The 19253-nt window shown below is 51.4% G+C and overlaps 1 protein-coding gene across 4 annotated transcripts in view; it reads left to right on the top strand.

Moving 5' to 3' along the window:
- The first annotated feature begins 36 nt into the window (after positions 1-36).
- The window catches only part of DUSP8 (dual specificity phosphatase 8), a 38520-nt gene continuing 19303 nt past the window's right edge, over positions 37-19253 (top strand). The window contains exons 1-4 of one of the 4 annotated variants that reach the window (XM_032444845.1): positions 54-142; positions 2523-3870; positions 11380-11774; positions 16144-16282. In XM_032444845.1, the coding sequence (XP_032300736.1) occupies positions 11544-11774; positions 16144-16282 (370 nt within the window). In that variant the 5' untranslated portion in view covers positions 54-142; positions 2523-3870; positions 11380-11543. Of the gene's footprint in view, positions 143-849; positions 901-1100; positions 3871-11379; positions 11775-16143; positions 16283-19253 lie in introns of those variants that run through there. The other 3 variants (XM_032444846.1, XM_015863828.1, XM_015863829.2) reach the window with 3 other exon arrangements.

Below are 19253 nucleotides of genomic sequence, written 5' to 3'. Positions count from 1 at the left end.
CCTCACACCCCCCCCTTGTTCTATGACCTCATCGCCGGCGCATTCCCGGCTCGCGGAGCGGCGCGGAGCAGCGCGGAGCTCGGCCGCTGCGCGGCATGCGGGCCCTATGGAGAGGCGCGGCCATCCGCGCCCGCCGCACCGGGTCAGTGTGAGCCGGGCCGGGAGGGGGCTGTGTCCTACGGGGCTCTGGGAGATGGGAGCGGTGTGGCCGCGTGTGCGGAGCGGAGCCGCGGAAGGGCTGGGGGAGGCGTCGCTCTGCCCCGTTGAAAATACCCGCACCGAGCTTGGCGTGCGTTGTTATCCGTAGGGCTTTGGGGCTTAAAGAGCGGGTGGGATCGTTTCGGAACGAGCGTTAATAAAAAAACACCTGCGGGGGGTGGGCGCAGGTGGGAACGGTGTGTCGCCGGCCGTTGAGCGAGGTGGTACCTCGGGGCTGCGAGGTGAGGGGCCGAGGGGGGTATGGGATCCACGGTGTCACAGCTGTGATGTTCCGATGCAGCGAGGCTCGGAGCGTCGCTGAAACACCGGCCGCGAGTCGGGCTGCGCGGTCCGTACTGCACAGTCCGTACTGCGCTGCGCTGCTGCGGGATCTGTAGGCACTGCGGGCGGTGAGCGCGTTGTACGCCCCGCTCAGTTCATCCCCTCCGTCCTTTCTGTACGCGCAGACCGGCCGACATCTCTCCCATCCCCAGCCAATTCTCTGCGTGCGGAGCGCAGGTCGGTTTTTCGAACTCGGCGATGATTTTCCTTATTGATAAATAAGTTCCTTCTCCTTCCTGCTCTGCCCCCCCACCCCACCCCTCACACGCACACCCCTTTCTCCTCCCCCAAAATTAAATTCCTGAGCAACAGCAAAAGCTGATGTCAGTGCCTCGGCTCACATCGGGAAGCTCCGCGCAGGTCGGTGAGGTGCGGGTTATCACGGGGAGGACGCGCCTCGGTGCGGGTTTCTTGCGGACGTTTGGGTTTTCTGGGCACGGTGTTGCGGTGTTACCCGTGGTTCCCAGGTGGGGAGCCCAGCCCTGCCCCGGGCACAAGTCACCCGCCACGATTTGGGGCGTAAAAGCACAGATTCCTACCAGCAGCGATTGGGAAGCCCAGGGAGATGCTGAGCTCCGTGCCCGCAGCCCGGGGCCGCGGTAACCTTGTAGGCAGCCCTTGGAGCCTTGCGCGAGGCTCACCGCATTGTCTGCACCCGCGCTGTGTTGCGCAGAGCTCGGGCATGGCTGTAGCTTTGTGCTGGAAGGGCCGGGTGTGCGGTGCTGCTGGGTCTGGGTTCGGTGGCGATGTGCAGGGCTCTACAGGAGAGGTTGGTTGGGTTCGGGGCTGGCTCCCGGGTTGCCTTTGTGTTTGCTTGTGGTGATTCCCAAAGCAAGATGAGCTCTGCACCAACTCTCATGCCTACAGCTGGCTGCATTTAGGGTTTCTTGCTAAGATACCTCCTAGGGCTCTGCGGATGTATTCTCATCAGTTTTGATGTGCACAGCCGTGCTTCACCCCAACGGGCTTTGAACACTCCGTGGTTTGTGTGGGTTGTTGTCCTTCCCTTGATGCAGGTAAGGGGCTGGGGGGGACCTGGAGCTGGCGCTGCAAGGTGGGCAAGCCCTGTAGAAGTGCTCACTATGTGGAGATACAGCAGACACCATGTTTGTATGCTGGGTGGTTTTGCTGGGGCCGGGCACCTTGCCAAAAAAGCAGCCAAGGTGCTGTATTTGGAGGGGTTGCTGCCCAAAATCCACCACAGTACAATTATTATTGTCAGAACCCCCCACTGCACTGGGTACAGCTCCTCAGAGCATGCGTCCTGCAGGGGATTGGCCCTGCAACCACCTTGCAAAAGACTCTCCTGGAGGAGGCTGTGGCTCAGTGGGGTTCTGGAAATGGCTTCTCGCAGCACCCACTCTATCCCTATCCCTTCCCCTGCTCCAGCTGCATTAATCTACATAATTAAGATGAGGGATGTTAAAGGTGCCTTCCCCTTCTGTTTGGTTCTGTTGCCCTTAGGTGTGCCTGCTCGTGGGGATCAGAGGTTGGTCTCTGCTATGCAGTGCGATTGGAGCTGTGATCTGCAGCCTTGGCTGCACTCAGGTGCAGAGCGCATTCACGGTTTCTGGGATGGGAGCAGGAAAAGGAGGTGCTCCATGCTTGGCAGCCTTGATTTATGATCTAGGCCGTCATCCTGAAACAACCACAGCAAGGTGAATCTGCTGGGGAGCGTGGCGATAAAGAAAGGAGCATGCAGGTGCTGGCTCCTGGGAGGACAGCAGGAAGGCTCAGCTGGGACATGTGGGTAGTTTTGCCTTCTGCTATGGGTTTAATGGCAGGGTTTAGTAGAACTGTCCACAGAACCCCCGGGGCTGAGGGGTTCCTGCTCTCACCCCACTCCATGCCGCTCTCCAGAGGTGCTCCACAGCCCTGCGATGCCGTCATCCCACAGGGAACACTTGCGAGTGCTCTTCTGCATCTCGATGCCCTCTGGGTTTTAAAACCTGTTTTTCAAGCTTTCAATTTCTCCTCTGCAGGTACACCTGTCCTACTCGGTGCGGGGTGGGAAAGGAGGCACCTGATGTGATTACATGCAGGCGTGGGGAAGGGAGGCGAATGGCCTGAGATCGCTCATCAGATAAGGGGCTAAATGAGTGCTCGCAATTTTCTCAAGCTTGCTTGTGGAAACCTGCGCATGCGTTGCAAGCAAGGTTAGAGCACAGCAAGGGAGTGCAAAGGCTGCAAAAATGGTGTCAGAGGCTGTCCTTAAGTTAAGCAGAGCTTGCGGTGTGATGGTAGGATGTGTGCTGTGCTTGGCTGTCAGCTGCTGGCTTTGCCTTCTCTTCTGATGGAGGTGGGACAGAACATAGCATGTGGTTGTGTCACATCCCTTGGGAATGATGCTCAATGCCCTGCTGTGGCAGATGTGGTGCTTAGGGATGTGGCTCATTGTGCATGGCGGTGATGGCCTAGTGGCTGGATTTGATGATCTCAGATTATTTTTTTCTAACCTTAATGATTTTATGGTTCTATGAATTGAGCTCTGGTCACAAGTGAGCACCTCCATGACTCCATCTCCCCTTTATCAATGAAGTCATGGAAAAGCAAACAAGCTCTTATCTCTTCCAAGAACTGATTGTAGGCTTCCTACCTCAACCTTTGGGTCGGTGCCATCCATGAGGCTCCTTTTGTTCTCAAACCTCTCTGCTTCAAGCAGGAAGAGGAGAAGCCCCTACTGGAGGGTACAGCAGGGCTGTACTGGGGTCATAATCCATAATTGTGCTATTTAATCTATCCTCTGAGAGCCTTCTAGACCCTACTGAACCAGAGAACCTGAGCAGGTGTGCAGCACGTGGTCCATTGCTTTGAGTACAGCTTCTGTGTGTTACAGTGCTGCTCAGGACATCTAGTTTTCACAAGTAATGTGTGGTGCCTGGAGAGGCATCTGATGCTCCTGAAGATACGTGTAATTGGGACTGGGGGAGATTCCAGCCCGTGCTGTACAAAGGTGAAATAAGCAATGCCCTTTGCTCTAGGGTTAGAAACCCTTCCTTGATTCCATCTTTTCTTCCCATTCTTCTTGTGCCTATTTCCTTGTTTGTTGTGCATGGAAAGTCCAACCCAATGTGTATGCATGACTTGTCTGCCTTCGTTGTACCTTATATTTTGTAATCAAACCTTCTGGTTTCTTGGGGCAGAGACCTTGTGTTCAGGCTTTTCTCTGGAGAGTCTTGGGATTCACTCTCGTAATTGGCAGAGGAGTGAGTTCTGGAGAGCCTCTGTTCTGAGCCTGCTAACAACTGGGAATGGGTCTTTTGGTGACCAGGACAAGACAACCCAATCTGGTGTTGGAGTTGGCCCTCCATTGGGAGAGTGGTTGGCCAGGTGAGCTGCTGAGGTCCCTTCCAACCTAAATTACACTGTGACTCTTCCATACCTACCTGCCATCCTGATTTTCCCTGGCTTCTGTAAAACTGGGGAGGGCTTTGGTGCAGATATCTGCTGCTGCTGTCCCTGGAGGAAAGCTGGGAAGGTGATCCTCTGGGACTGAGATGTGATACTTGGAATTGTTCTGTGGGGAGGCAGTGGGACAGACTGCCTCTGCACACTGGATGGAGCTGACTGCTGGGGGTAAGGGGGGGGGGGGTGGAAATAAAGAATAATGTGAATCTCTGACTGGGCAAAATCTCCCTAGACACGTCCTCATGTAAAGCAATTGCTTTCTACCATTAAAAATAGATCGGTGCATTCTCCACTTGCTTGCTGAATGCTGATGCCTGTAATTCTGTGTCATCCTTGCAATCTCTTCTGCTTTGAGCTTGGCTGCCTCTTTGTCTGGCACCTGAGCAGGGTTCATTCAGCAGTAACTGATCCAGAGATAAGTGTGAGCTCTTGTGTAGTCTCTCAGGGCTGGAGGAAAGGTGAGGAGCCCTGATCTGATGCGGCTTAGCTGCTCGGCCTGCAAACCTAAAGGGGTACGGCTTGATATGTTTGTGGATGCTTGATGGTCAACACCAGTGATGAGTTAGACCTTCTGATATGGAAACTCACAAGAGGATGTGGAAGCTCTGTGTATGTCATGGTACATCATTCATGTTTGGAACAGGCTGTCCAGGGAGGCGGTGGAGTCATCATCCCTGGAAGTCTTCAAGACAAGGGTAGATGTGGTACTGAGGGACAGATGATCTTAGTTGTCTTTTCCAGACTGAGTGATTCTATGATTCAATGTACAGATAGGGGAAGAGCTGCTAGACACGCTTTGATCCTCCCCCCCAAAGTCGCCTCAGTCTGACCTGATGAAACCACCTGACAATGAATCACATTAGGCAGGGGAGAAGGAGACATTGGGGTAGAGATGCTGGTGTGGCCTTTGCCTGTCTTATGTGCTATTCCTAGATAAAGGAAATCCTTTGATACTCATAGTTAGTGTTTTCTTCTTGTGACTGAGAAAAGAGGAAGAGCCTAGGCTGACATGTGTTAATTCATCCCAAATCCACGTGCATGTTCTATTGTGTGAAAGCCTTGAACCAGTTTAGAAAAGCCCTGAAAAATGTAGGAAACCATGTTGGTGGATCTGTCATTCCATGGGAAATCAGCTCCCTTTCATTTGTGTTGAATTCTGGCTTTCCTAAGAAGAGCCAGAGTTTCAGTCAGCTTAGGGTGGCATCTCTGGGCATTAGTCTATCCTGGCTGGAAGACTTTGTTAGAATCTGCATCTGTACCTCAGATTACACTGGCTGAGATCAGAAACTGTGTAAATGATGCCAGAAGAAAGTCCTGTTATTGTTCTTTAGTGAGTCTGGGAGCCCTGACTGCCTTTTTTATACACGGACATGTGGCACAGGGCAGATGCCAGCAGGTTTATCTAGTGCTTGCTTCAACTTCTATGCTTTCACCTTTTACCTCACCTGTGGCTGTTGCAGATTTATTTAATTTGTCACTGTCCTTATGAAATGAAATGGGGATGTTTTGATCTACCTCAAAGAACCACAACTCAGCCCAGTGCTTTCTTTTCCTTAGAATGTAGAGATCATGGGAAAATAGTCTGTGGGTCCCGGAAACACTTTTTTCAGGAGACAAAAACTGACCCAGCAGATATTTATAGTGTTTGGTGTCATAGGACAAGAGATCAGGGTCAGTTCTGCTGAAGTATCTAACTGCATACCTTTCTGGTCTACCTCTGCCTGGGCTTACTGCAAAAAGGCAGATGAAACGTTGGAAATCCCAAGATAAGCCCATGGGATGGTCTTTGGGCTTGTCCAGTGGAATTGCGGCAAAGGTGGGGACATCAGGCAGTGGGAAGCACTCTTGGGACTGTGATAGTGAAGGAAATGGTTTAGAGTGGTTACAAGCATGGGCTGATGGTTGAACTGGGTGATCTTTGCAGTCTTTCCAACTTCAGTGTTTCTATGTCCTCTACTTTACACCCTGTTGTGGTGTGTCTGCTCACAGGAGAAGATGCTTTCAGCTCTAGGACGTGAACATGGCTGTTTCTTAGCTTGGCAGGAAGAGGATGGAAATGAAATAGCTCTGGTATGAGAAAGCAGCATGCATGGGGGCTCCATCTGCAGCATGGGTGAAGGCAGAGATTAAATGGCTGGCTGGACATAGATAACCTTTGGTCCTGCCTTTTGTAGGCTTTAAAGGAAAGCTTGTGTTTATACTACAGGAGAAAACAATATAAATAGTCTTAAAAGTATAAGAAGAGGAGGTAGTGGCATTGTCATATATGCCAGCTATATAGCCTGCTGTTCTTCTCTGTTGGCTTTCCCTGCCTGGTAGCACTCCAGAAATAATTCTGTGAGGAACCAGATCATGACTGTTATATACAATGTGGGTAGGCTGGGAGGTGACTGCATTTGCAGCTACAACCTACCAAGCATTGTTCCATGTTCTGGACCACTCATGATGGGCACAACTGGAATGCAAACTCCTGCTTCTCAGCATCATCCCCCAGTGATGATGCCTCCATCTGCCTTCCCCTGGTCTGCCTCTTCCCAAAGCCCAGTCTGCATGGAGATTTGGGAGGGGGGTCTTGTCTTGGAGAGAAGGGACACCCCACTTGTGGAAAGTGTTGAATGGGGAAGTGAGGTGAGCATCAGTGGGGCTGTGTGAGTCTCCACTGTCTTGGGAAAGCCTATGTGAGACTCTGAGGGTGAGAACAGGGCAGTGGTTGCAGAGGGACAGCACAGTGATGCCGTCTCATTTTTACCTCCTGGGAATCACAAAATGTCTCTCCTCATTCTTAAGCTTCGTCAGGGAAAGGCAGATGAGCAGCCTTTATGTTTGAGTAGTGAATATGGTTAGTGATGGTTTTTAACCTCATTTTAAGGAGGAGAAGACAAAATCATGTATTTTTCTTTCCACCTTAGAGAAATCCTTTGTGCTCTATTTTAAGGGGATATCGAGCAACTGCTAAGCAATTGGCAGCACTTCTAGCGTGGCTATGGCAGGCACCTATGGCTTTGTCCCAGTGCCACCACGGGGGATTATTCATGCTCCAAATTCCCCTCCCCAGATGAAAGCTTGCATCTCTCACCAGGAGATGCTATGCAGATCACAATGCCGGGAGAAGCAGAAGGGGATCAGTAGATGGGCTGAGCTGCAAAGCAGATGGGATGGAGTGAGGAGAGGCATCCTGGAGCTTCATAATGGCCCGTCTTGCCCCGTGCCGTTGGCTGGGCTGGAGGCAGCAACTCGAGCATCCTGCGGGATGTGAGCTGAAGGCACTGCGGTAGCATCGCCTCGGGCCAGAGACGCAGCCGTTGCCTGGCAGCTGCGAGTTTCCAGGGAAACCAGAGGTGCTAACTTGTTAATGAGCCCCGTGTCCCTGATTGCTGCCGCAAAATAATAATAATTAGTAATAGGGCTGTGTTTTAGAAATCCCTCAAACAGCAGGAGCCTGCCGAGGGGAGTTCACTAAGTGCCAAAGCACTTGAAAGAGGGGATGGGGAAGGAGGAAGGGCGGAGAGCTTGGCAAAAGTGCCATGTTTTACATCTTGATCTGTGTCTGGGAATCAGCAAGGTACTGTCAGTGTCCTGGGTGGCAAGCATGGGGCTGGTGGAAGTTCTTCAGAAACAGCTGCTTTCTGGGGTTACTCTGGGATGGCAGCACTGTGGGCATGCTTGTGGGTCCCCAGGCTCACTTATGTGATGGTAATGCATTTGAGAATGGTTTGGGTTGGAAGGAACCTTAAAAATAATTTAGTTCCAATAACCTGCTGTGGGCAGGGACATCTCCCACTAGACCAGGTTGCCCAAAGCCCCATCCAGACTGGCCTTGAACCTACAGCTTCTCTGGAGGTTGATGGGATCCGAGCTGCCAGTCCCTGGGTTATAATTATTTCCTTAGATTTGTGCTCAGGCACATGTGGGTGCTACTTCCAGCATCTCTGTAGCTGGATTTGACCCTTCTTTCAGCAGCATCTTTGTGCAACCTATCTCATAAAGGCAGCTCATGGTTCCTCCATGTTCTCTGCCAGCAGCCAATCATACCCTGTTTCTAGTCTTCAGCTTCATTTTGTGAGTTCACTTCCTTTGCTAGAAGCAGATTGTGGAGGTTCAGCGCAGATCTCCAAAAGTCTTTTACAGATTATGAATAACAGTGCACCTGAGGTCCTTTGCTTTGTGCTCTTTGCAGACTTGGAAGCTGTTTTGCTGGAAGTATTATTTTTCCTCTGCATCTTAATCTCTTCTGTCTGCATTTATTTTGAATGGAAATGGGAAGCAACAGTAGAAAGAATCGGGACAGGGCTAGGAGAAAAGGAAAGCTCAGAGGAATAAGAAGCTGGCCTGCCCGAGGCAGCAAGGGGAGCAGCTGATGATTTGGGTCATGGGTGGAGGGAAGGTAGGGATTGCCAGAACACAACCACAGGTGGATATGCCAGTTAGTGAGGTTCTTGATTGCTGCAGGGACGTGCTGGTCTTCCTGTTAGCATCTCCAAGAGAAACTAGACCCATGCCCTTCCTGTAGCCACATGTTTCTGCTGGGGCCTTGTGCAAGATGAGGAATGGAGGAAGTGGCCTCCACCTTGGTGACTGTTGAGCCAGCACAGGGGTGCGTTCCCATGGTCCTTCCTGCCACAGGGACAGGCTTGGGTCAGGGTGTGTTTGGGGTTTTCTTCTGGCTGACCAGAAGAGGGTCACAGCCAGGGACACTCCTGGCAATCAGGTGTCTTAATGCCTATGTATTAAGTCCTCTGTCCAGCTTTCCATCCTTCAGCTGCAGCATGGCTCCTCCTGCTTTGCTGTCCCCATTCAGTTAAGCCGTGTGTCCATCTCCTCATTACAGGCACTCCAGGGAGAGGTGGGATTAAAGGATTATGGTAATGTTCTTCAGGAACACTCGAGAAGATTAAGATGGCTTTAATAAACTGATAAGAGAGGGACACAGCTATGTTTCTGAAACCCTAATTTAGGCCTCAGGTTAACCTTTTCCCCTTGTGCTGGAGTTGGGTCTCTGGTCAGTATGTTGGAGGAGCAGGTCTCTTACTTCAGCAGTGCCCCTCCATGGCCACTTTCTTTTGCTCTTCCTTGGCGTTTGCACTTTGGTTGTCTAACAGAAGGGCACTATGCAAGTTCAGAGGGACCCAGCTACTGGGCATTGAGTCTAACAGTGAGGTTATGGCTGCTTAAGACTGCTCAGTTGGTACCTCCTTCCCTGGGAAAGGCTTCAGGAGAGAGGAGTGGAACGAGCCTACCTCGCACTGTCTCTTTCCACTTCTCCCAGGTGGAACTGGGTACAGGACCTGGCACATTGTGTCACCTCTGTCTGCCACCGGGTCTGACTGGCAGTGTTGGTGCAGATGGGTGTGTGTCCAGTTGTTCTGCTGGAGGGTGGCTATTAGTGCAAAGGGAAAACTCCTCTGGTGTCTTCTGACTTCATCCACACAAGCTCTCGGTCATCTGTTGACACTTCAAGCATGGGAAGTCTCTCTCTGAGCAAAGGAGATCAGGGCTTTTCTGTTCTTCCCAGACCCCCCATAGTTCACCTTTGTTATCTGGAGAGCAGATACTCTGTTGTCTCTGGTGATACTGTACAACATGTCCAATGCATTGGATCACTCCTTCCTCTCATTTCAGCCTTTCTTTCTTATCCCTCAGCATTATCCCCATCCTTTTTGTCTGTTGCCTTCCTCTGCTCCCTTTTATTTCTTGGATGTAATTGGAGGAGCCAAGAATTAGCAGCCTGCTGTCCTGATGGGGAAGGGAAGCAGAAAGTGGTTTGGGGAGTGGGGTGTGAAAGAAAGACGGAGGAGGGGGGTGAAAGCTGGCTAATTTGCATCCTTTCTGAGTGCCCCAGCTCTATAGCCAAGGTACAGCAGGGGGTCTTCTGGCAAGACGGCAGCGACGTAATGAGGTGTGTCATATCCCAGCAGGGGCCGGCCTTGCTCCCTCTCACACCCCCTAATTAGAACTGTTTCAATTTTTAAGCCCCCCTGGAGGAGTGCTGTGGGGAGGGGAAACCGTGAGCTGCCTGCTGTGGGGCCAGGGGCAGCGATGCCATTATGCCATGGGGCTGCAAAATGCTTTGTGCCAGAAGGGGCCACCACTATTGCAGCTTTTAGGGGATTTTTCTTCTTTTTCCTCTAAGTTGAACAAATGTGTTAGCAGCACATATGTGTGCAGGGACATCAACCCCCTGCTTTGGAGAGAAGGTCTGTTGGCCTGGGGAAATAAGAGGGCTGCTAATGTTAAGGTTGGAGAGCTGTAGATGCTGAAACATCCTTATATTCAGCAGCTGTATGTCCATTTCCTGCAAGTTGGCTGCACCTTCAAGGTTTGGTTATAGGTAGCAGAGGTCCCTGAGTTGCAAGGGACCCATAACAGCCATCTGGTCCACCTCCCCTGCAATGTACAGGGACACCTACACTAGATTAGGTGCTCAGAGCCCTGTCCTGCCTGACCTTGAATGTATCCTCAGCTGAGGCATCCACCACCTCTCTGGGCAACCTGTTCCAGTGCTCAGTGTCCTGGGTTCCCTTGCACCACAAGGGCTTGTGATGTGGGAGCTGCCAAGAACTGCTACTTGCTCTGAGCAGGGTGACTCATAAGCTTCCTGTAGTCCATAGACTAAATCCTGGCCCTGCAGAAGTCAATGAAAATCTTTACACTGGCCTTTTCAGGCATGATAATCATAGTCTTCTTAATTCAGATGCATTAAAGTCTCCATGCAACAGCTTGTGGGTTCTCTCTAAAATGCTTTCTGGAAGAAACAAGGAGAGCCTGCTAATAGCCCTGCTTATTTTCTGAATGGTTGTGGCAGCATTAAAAGTTAATGCCATTAAAACAAGCCTGCAATGACGTGTGCCATTAAAACCTAAGAAGACTCCCTGACCAGATCACACTTGTTGACCCTATGAGCTGCTCTTGGAGCGAGCTGCTCTTGAAGCAAGCTGCTAAGAGGCTCCATGGCTGCTAAGATGGAGTCTCATCTCCCTCTGTGCATGAAGCCACTTCTAAAGCCTGCACAAGTCAGGTACCAAAAAGCCACAAAAAGAGATTTCTTAGGAAGTGTGGTTGTGTCTTTGTCCCACTCTTCTGAAGGCCAAGCCCTAGGCCCTGAGTAAGCGCCAAGTTAAGATGAGAGGGAATGATCCTCAAGTTAAGCTGGGGAAGGTTCAGGTTGGTTATTAAGAAACAATTCTCAGTGTGTTGAGGTACTGGGCCAGGTTGCTTGGGGAGGTGGTGGGTCACCATCCCTGGAGGCGTTCCAGAACCATGGGGATGCAGCACTGAGGGATGTGACTCAGTGAGTGCGGAGGGGATGGGTCAGTGGCTGAACTTGGTGACCACAGAGGTCTCTTCCAATCTTAATGATTCTATGATTCTGTCATTCTTATCTATGTTGTCCTGCCACCTGACTGGTGTCTGTCTACTCTTCTCTGTCCCCAGGTTCAGCACCATGAGTAGGCAGCCTGGGCGCTAGCAGTGTGAGGAGCCCAGCACGGTGCTGCTCCACTCACACCTTGCTTCACTGCTCATCCCTGTGGGGAGACGGGTGCTGGCAGCCCATCCTGCCCTTCCACCCCGCTCTCCCTAGAGCGGACGGGCCCGTTATGGCTGGAGACAGACTTCCACGCAAAGTGATGGATCCAAAGAAGCTGGCCAGCCTCCTGCGGAACGGAGCAGAGGGCACCCTGGTCATCGATAGTCGCTCCTTCGTTGAGTACAACTCCTGGCACGTCCTCAGCTCTGTCAACATCTGCTGCTCTAAGTTGGTCAAGAGGCGGCTCCAGCAGGACAAGGTCTCTATTACAGAACTCATCCAGCCCACCTCCAAGATGAAGGTATGGGGATAGGGAATGCCTCTTTGCCCTGCTAAGGATATGTATGCTTGCAAAGCCGTTGCCTGCAGGGACAATATTGTGCAACGTGTACCCTATCCTGCGCCCTGTTATCTGCCCTCTCCTCTTTGCCACTAGCTTCCTTCTGAGAGCTGGAAAAGCAATGGCCGTGGGGTTCTCCTGGAGGATTTGTTTATTGCCCACTCCAGTGACATGCCCTCCCCAGGCCAGTCTAACAGGTATGTCAGCCTCAGGAATTGCCCTGTGCTGGCAAACAAGCCCCAAAGCCTTCCTGGAGCTGTAAGCTTAATCCCTTGCTGAAAACTCTTCCCCTCCCCTCTGTCATCTCTAACTCCATTCAGGGACATGTAATCCTCCTCCCTTGTGACGCCAGGAACTCTTATCCGGTGTCATGGCATATTATCTCTCCCAGGCTCCTCTCTCTATCTCTCCCCGTTAAATAATAGAGGTGGCTGTGAGCCATGGCTGCAAGCCGAAATAGCACTGGGTGCCCCCGTGGTGGCCCAGGCAGAGTCCTGCCTGCCGTGAGATGCTGCCATCAGTGAGGCAGTGGAGGGCGCTTTGTCCCCTTTCAACCCCAGTGCCCCAGGGTCCCATCACCTCATCCACCCAGCATCCTTTAAGTGGCACATCCCCACTGCAGCACGGCTTTGGCATGGGGACCCCTGCCACTCATTTTGGGGTGGTGCTGCTCCCTGCCAACCCACTCCCCCACCACCGTGCTCCTACTTTTCACATTCCCCAGCTCCCCCCCTGCTTGTAATTTTATGGCAAAGCGAGGGTAATTCAGGCGATTAATCAAATGCTGGGCCCAGCTGGAGCCATCTGCAGCGTGTCCCCCCCCTCCTGCCACCCCGTGAAGCCACCGTCGTCCGTATTGGCTGCTGGTGACATCACCCTGCCAGGATCAAGGAGTCAGAAGGGGGGTTTTGGGGGGGGGCGGGCTAGCCTTGCTCCAAGCTGCTTCAGCGATGCTGTGGGCTGGGTGCTTTGGAGGGGATTGCAGAGAATGATTCCTGAACGGCTTGAGCCGTTTGCAAATCCCCGGGGGAATAAAGCAGGAATAATCAGTTTTCACAAGCTGGGAGCCAGCGCGGTGCGGCCGCCCTCCTCCCAGCAAGGGTCACCTCTGCAGTGGCCGCTGTCACGTGGAGCGGCAGCAGCAAAAGCACTGCGATTTTGTAGGGGGGGAGGATGGGGAGGGGGTGCACAAAAGAGTTAACATCAGCTGATGCCGTTCTGCCTGCAAGGCTGCAGTTCAGCAGCTGCAGAGATGCCGCAGCAGGCGGCGGTGGCACCCAAAGGATGTTCCTGCACCACCACGGGTGGCGCTTGTCCTCTTTCGGTCCTGCTAAGGATTGTCCCCAACCTTCACAGCCATCCTGGGGCTACCAGTGTGTCTATGGAAGGAACAACGACCTCCTCCCCACTCCTGCATCCTTATGCAGCTGTCCATCCTTACATAGGGATGTGGTGCTGAGCCCTGTCCGGGTGGGGACAGGGAGGGACAGGGGCATGGCTGGTGCTGGGAGCAGATGGCAGGAAGGGTGACATCAGTGGTGCGATTGTCCGGCCCCATTATTCCTCCTGATGGGCCTCCCGCCCTCCTCCTGTTTCCTGTTCTTGGCCAGGGCTGCCAAGACAAAAGCAGCTGAGAGCACCGCAGTGTGCCCAAAAGGATGGGGTGCTGCTGAAAGCCCAGCTCAGCACGCTCCTTCCTTGCTTGTGCAACCCCAAAAATCTCAGCCCCGATGGGCATTGATTGCCTTTTGCCTTTCCCTCGATTGGACATCACGGTTTTCCATCCTATGTGAAAGAAGGTGCTGCTCACAGCTCTTCAGGATGCTCTGGTTTGGAGGGTAACAGCAAGAGCAAATCTTGGGAAAGCTCTGCTTGCTGGGAAAGAAGAAATGGGGTAAATCCATATCCCTTTGTGCTTTAGTTGTAATATGCCTATCACCTGCCCTGGAAGTGGGGACATATCTGAGGCAACCCTCCTCAAATCCTGATGTGTGCTGTACTCCCATTATACACATGTATTTTCTCCAGAGCTGCAGCTCACAGTCTGGGCTAAGAAGCTGCAGAGCTTATCCATTTCCCAGCGAATTACTTTTATATTTTTATTTTATTCCAAGGAGTTCCAATTATTACAGCTATAGTCTTCCTAGACACAAAAATGTGCTACCTGCACTGGTTTTATTTTCAAACCCAATGCCAACTGGAACCAATCAGCTCCTCAGTGCCATTTCAGGAGAAGAGGTTATGGGGAAATTCCTGCTTGGGGGTTTGTTTTGAGTTCTGGAGGTTAATGCTGAGAAGTTCATTCCTTTAAGATCTCCTTGGAAAGTCTTCTCCCATCTTGACCTGTTATCTCTTCCCAAAATGCAGCTGTCTCTGAGAATGGCTGTAGCAGTGGTTCAAGACATGACAACATTCTACCAGGGCTGTGGGGATGTGTATTTATTTACTCGAGGAGCCCAGCCCTGGAAGCAGCTGCTTTGCTCTAGGGAAAGCCAGGGCTTATTTCTGAGCCCTGTGCCCAGCTGCTTTTTGTGTTTATGGAAATGGTGTTATTTCAGTGCAGTGATTCACTATGTTTTGAAACAATATGTGACTGAGATGTCTGGAGTAATTGGGATAATGAGAATACCTCACTCTTATCATAGCCCAGATCACCTGGAGGGCTCAGACTGCCCTGCATGGCAGATAAGTGCCATTTGGGGGTATGAAACCACTCAGCACCCAGAACAAAACGAGGAGATGCATGTGGGTGATACCTCTGGGGGAGGGATGGGCTCCTCTGGAATGCTCGGTGGGTTCCCCAATGGTGATGCTCCTTCAAGGATTGGGGACAGAGACCTGGGTGACTTGGTGGGACGATAGCAGCTGTGGTAGGAAATGGTTAGTGGTTGGACTCAATGATAAGTTGGACTTGGTGACGGTTGGACTTGATGATCTAGAACACCTTTTCCAACATAGATGATTCTAGGACTGTGTGAAGTACCTGTTCCGTCTGAGCGACGGGACTGGAAATGCCAGCACTCCCGTGTGTGATGTGTCATAAGTCCTTCCTACACAATGCATGTTTTTCTTCAAGCCAGGCTTTCCCCTCTGCCCATTTTCACAGCCCTTGCCCCACTACGCTCGATATTTGTTTCTGCAGCCGGGCCACGCAAGGCCAGTGCTTGTTTGGCATTTACATCGAGTGAAACCTTATAACTTTAATAAGATGTAAACCGTGTCACACATATCTGCCGTTGCTCAGCAACCCTGCAGTAATGGCCAAAACAAAGCCTCCCCGTGTGGAGAGAACACTAAATCCTATTGTGGGATAATTCTTCTCTGCTAGAGCTGTTATCTCCCCTGATGCCCCCCTTGGCCATCCTGGCCACGGTGCGAGCCCCTGACCAGTCCCTTCTGCCTCATGTGATGCTTCAGGCTGGGTTTTCAGGATGTCATACTGTGGTGGAGGGCAAAGAAAGCTATGAAGAATGTCAATGTCATGTCCAGAAGTGGCCACTGGTTTTATTCACCTTACACGATTTTCAGTGTCTTATTTTAAAATTCTCAATCCTTTCCTCTTCTCTCTCCTTCTGTCACTTCCTTTTCTTTCTTCCCTTTGTCCTGCTGACCTCTGTTGCCAAATTTGCTTCCTGATGCCCCACTGATTTCCAATGGCTTTCCTCAGCCCTGCAGTGAATGGTACATTCTGTAAAATCCACGTACATACACTGCAGTTTTATTGGGATGCAACTCCCATTTCAGGGCAGAGGAGGAACTGCATGGGATGTCAAAGCAGCTCAGCTGCTGCTTCATTACAGCTTGAGGGCTGGGTCTGCTTTGGGAAGGTGTCTGCACACCTCAGGGTGCTGCAGAAACCTTGCCCTAGGAATTGGGGAAATGTATTTTGAGCATTGTGTTTGTAGTTATGCTAATATCTTTAGCAACTCAAAGGTGGTGAGATAGGGCAAGCAAGTGATAGAAGAAAAGGAGGGAAATGTTTATGAGCAAAGCCCTGTTCAAGGAACCTCATAACAAGATTCTGATCTTTATTTAAGATATATGCACGGGGAAGGTTGTGCTCATCACCTGAATGGGATGCAGCAGCTCCAACTTTCTCATTTCACTGGGAGTGCAGCAGTACACTGTACCAGAAAGGCTTCCTGTGCATGGCGGGGGAATTACTGGGTGTTGTAGCTGGTGTAGGTGCTGGAATATTCATTCACATCTGTGGGGCAGACACAGATGTGTGGTACCCAAACCATCGAGGCTGTGCTCCCTCCACAGAACACCACGTGCAAAAGTCAGTCTTGAATTTCTCTATTACCAGTTTTTTTGCTCTTCCCTACAGGTGGAGGCAGAGGAGCACCAGGATGTGGTGGTCTATGACCAGAGCACACGGGATGTGACCGGCTTGGCTGCTGACAGCTTTCTCTCCATCCTCCTGGGCAAGCTGGACAGCTGTTTCCACAGTGTCTCCATCCTCACAGGTAGGAGTGGAACCACTCAAGAGCAGCAGCAGTGTTGATGATGGCAATGATGGGTGACAGTTGTGCTGTTGCACTGTAGGATGATGGCCCCCTTGGTGTGGCTCTGTGTTACCATTTCACTTGGTGCTTATGCAGTTGTTGTGGATTTACGGTGTTGTGGCCATATTCTCTGAGATGAGCATGTTACTTTGAAGGGAAAATTGAAGCTGCCCCTAATTCAGGTGGCTGGGGGATTGCCTGGTTGGCTACTTCCAACCAAAACCATTCTATGATTGTATACTTGGGGTAAATGTCACTGAACCAGAGGTGGGGGTTGGGGGGGGGGGGGGGGGGGGGGGGGGGGGGAGGAGGGGAGCAGAGGAATAATGGGAATAAAGCGCCCAGGTCTGACAGTCTGAGGATTTCAAAGGCAAGCAAAGACTACAACAATGTGCCAAAGATGATTAGCATGGAGCTATACTGAGGCCACTGTCCAAGGTTTTCGTGATGTACCCAAGGGCGCAGCTTGGTGCATAATGCCAAAAAGGAGAATGCAGATTTGGTCATGTCCTGGAGGGAGTCTGCCTTGTCACTGAGATGAGTCAGGAAGGAGCCTTCATTGCAGGCCTTTGAAAATGCTGTGCTCTAGTCCCTTGTAAGGATGACATCTCTGACTCCCAGCCCTTGCAAGCAAGTGAGCATCCCTGGTTTTGACAGCCATCTCTGTTCTCCCTGGATGCGGCACCAAAGACCCCCATGCAGGTTTGTGCCTGCCTGCACTAGGTGTGAGATGAAGTTTAAGACCCCCAATTAAAACCTGTTTACAGTTTTCTCAGACCTTCCCTTCCTCCCTGCCTTCCCCCTGCTGAAGTCCTCAAAGAACTGCATACCCAGCTGGTAATTGCTGAGGTTTTGGCAAAGCCTCTGCTGCTCCCTGTGCCTCAGGATGGCAGGCTGTGCAGCCTGGAGCCTGCTAATGGGGAATGCAGGCTGCTAATGCATGGAAAAAAAAAAGAAAGGAAAAAAAAAAGGAACTGAAATGTAGCACACTGGGTCATGGCTGTTGAGTTTTATATGGAAATCATGACTCAAAAATACTGCTGAAAGCATCCAGAGGGAGCCTGGGCACGCTTTCTGACACATGCAGTTTCCTCCTTGCTGTAATGTGGGCAGCAGCCGGGATATTTTTGACCCAGGTTTGCAGTGCCTGGGAGGTCTGAGGGGGATGTATGTGAGACCAGAGCCTGACCCCTTGCCAGGCTTGAGCTAGGGCCCTCCCTGCTTTGCAGGTGGGTGTACATCCTGCTGAGGCATTGGGTTCCATCCTGATCTTGCCCTCATCAATGTGGCATCCCTATGCCTAGGTCTGAGGAGATGGGGAAGTACAAAGAGACCTCAGTCCAGGCACCCTCATCCTGCTCAAAGCCATCCTGTGGCCACCTTTTCTCCACATCCCATCTGTGACACTGAGCATACACTGAAATCTGGAGAAACCATAGTCTTGCTATAAGGTGCAGGCAACTGGGTCCTAGTGCTGCCTTAAGCAGTCCCAAATCCATTTGGGATCCATAGCTTGCACTGCTAAGTCCATAGTAGGGACAGGACCCAGGAATCATATCTGGGTGGCTTTAGGCTCATTGCTTTTCGTTTGTTTCAGTGTCCCAAAACATCACACTTGGTCCTTGTTGCTCATCAATCCTGTCTGAATCAATCTGCCTCAGAGCAGCTGATAGAGGCTGGGGCAAAGCCCCGGGAACTGAGGTGACAGGAGTAAGGGCGGGGGCTCCTCAAGGGTTAACAGCCCCAGAGCAGCAATTCCAACAGGGCTCAGAAGGAGGAATCTGAGTCAATTATTCCCAGTCTTGGAAATCATCATCATCTCTTCTTTCTCTACTCCTCCCCCCCAGCCCCCCTTCTTTTTTTTTAATTGTGTAAGTATAAATAGTGCTGCTTGCTGCCCTCCATCCGTGGGAGCAGAAAGCCTGTTGATTTATATGGTTTTCCTGACATCACATGAAGTGGTGGAAAACTGAATGGAGCCAACATTTTTCCTGCATTACGTAATGCCCCCTCCCTCCCTCCAGCCCAGCTTTGCTATTCCTGCAGGAGCCTGACTGTTCTTTAACCTTTGTTTATTTCAGCACAAACCCTTGCTTTTTTTCTTTGCCTTTTTTTTTTTTTTTTTTTTTTTCCCTTTGCAAACTCCCGCTTTGTTTTTATTAGCAGCCATTATCTGTTTATGAAGCGGCAGCAGTCTGGCTCCATCGGTCTCTGATGGCTCCGGCAATGGCAGCCCTCGTGCTGGAGCCCAGCCAGTGCCGCGGTGCTGAGCGACTGGGTGCTGAGCGTCACCACTCCTCTGAATGGAAGCAAACAAAGCCTAATCTCCCTGACCTCCTCCACAGCTCAGCAAAGCAGTGGGCGAGAGCTTGGGATGCTCCTCCAGATGATACTTGCATAAAGCAGGGCTCCGCTTTCTCAAAGGGGATGGCATTTGACTTCCTTAGGGATGTTTCAGTTCTTCACTGGTACCGGTATGGAGCGAGTAGGATGCTGGTGGAGAGCCCTCCGCTTTATCTCTGTAGTATTGCACCGACCTGAAACTGGCCCCTCGCTTGCTGAGCTCTGGTCATGAGCTTTTCATCTGGCTCAGGAGCACATGTGAGATCATCTTCGGCCCCCTGCCCCCTCTCCGTTTGTACCAATTCTTCAAGGAATGTTTAAATTTTCCAGTTCTGTTCTTTCTAAATTTGGAGTGTCTGTTTACTCCCAGGATTTGGAAAGAATGTAACAGTATCATCAGTGAGAAATCCCTCCCAGGCCTCTCCATCCTCCTCCCACCAGGCTTCTTGGCCCTACTGTTCTTGGCCCAGGTCTTCTCCATCATGGCAGTGCCATGGCCAGGGGCAGTGATGGCATTTGGTTTCAACCCTTGGTCTTCCCCACTGAAGGTGTTGGGTTTTCATGAGGAACCTCTCCAGTGGAGTACAAA

Source organism: Coturnix japonica, chromosome 5 (genome assembly GCF_001577835.2).
Source record: "Coturnix japonica isolate 7356 chromosome 5, Coturnix japonica 2.1, whole genome shotgun sequence".
In the NCBI taxonomy this organism is placed as follows: Eukaryota; Metazoa; Chordata; class Aves; order Galliformes; family Phasianidae; genus Coturnix; species Coturnix japonica.
The sequence above is the reverse complement of the archived record's forward strand: the minus strand, read 5'-3'. Positions and strand labels throughout refer to the sequence as shown.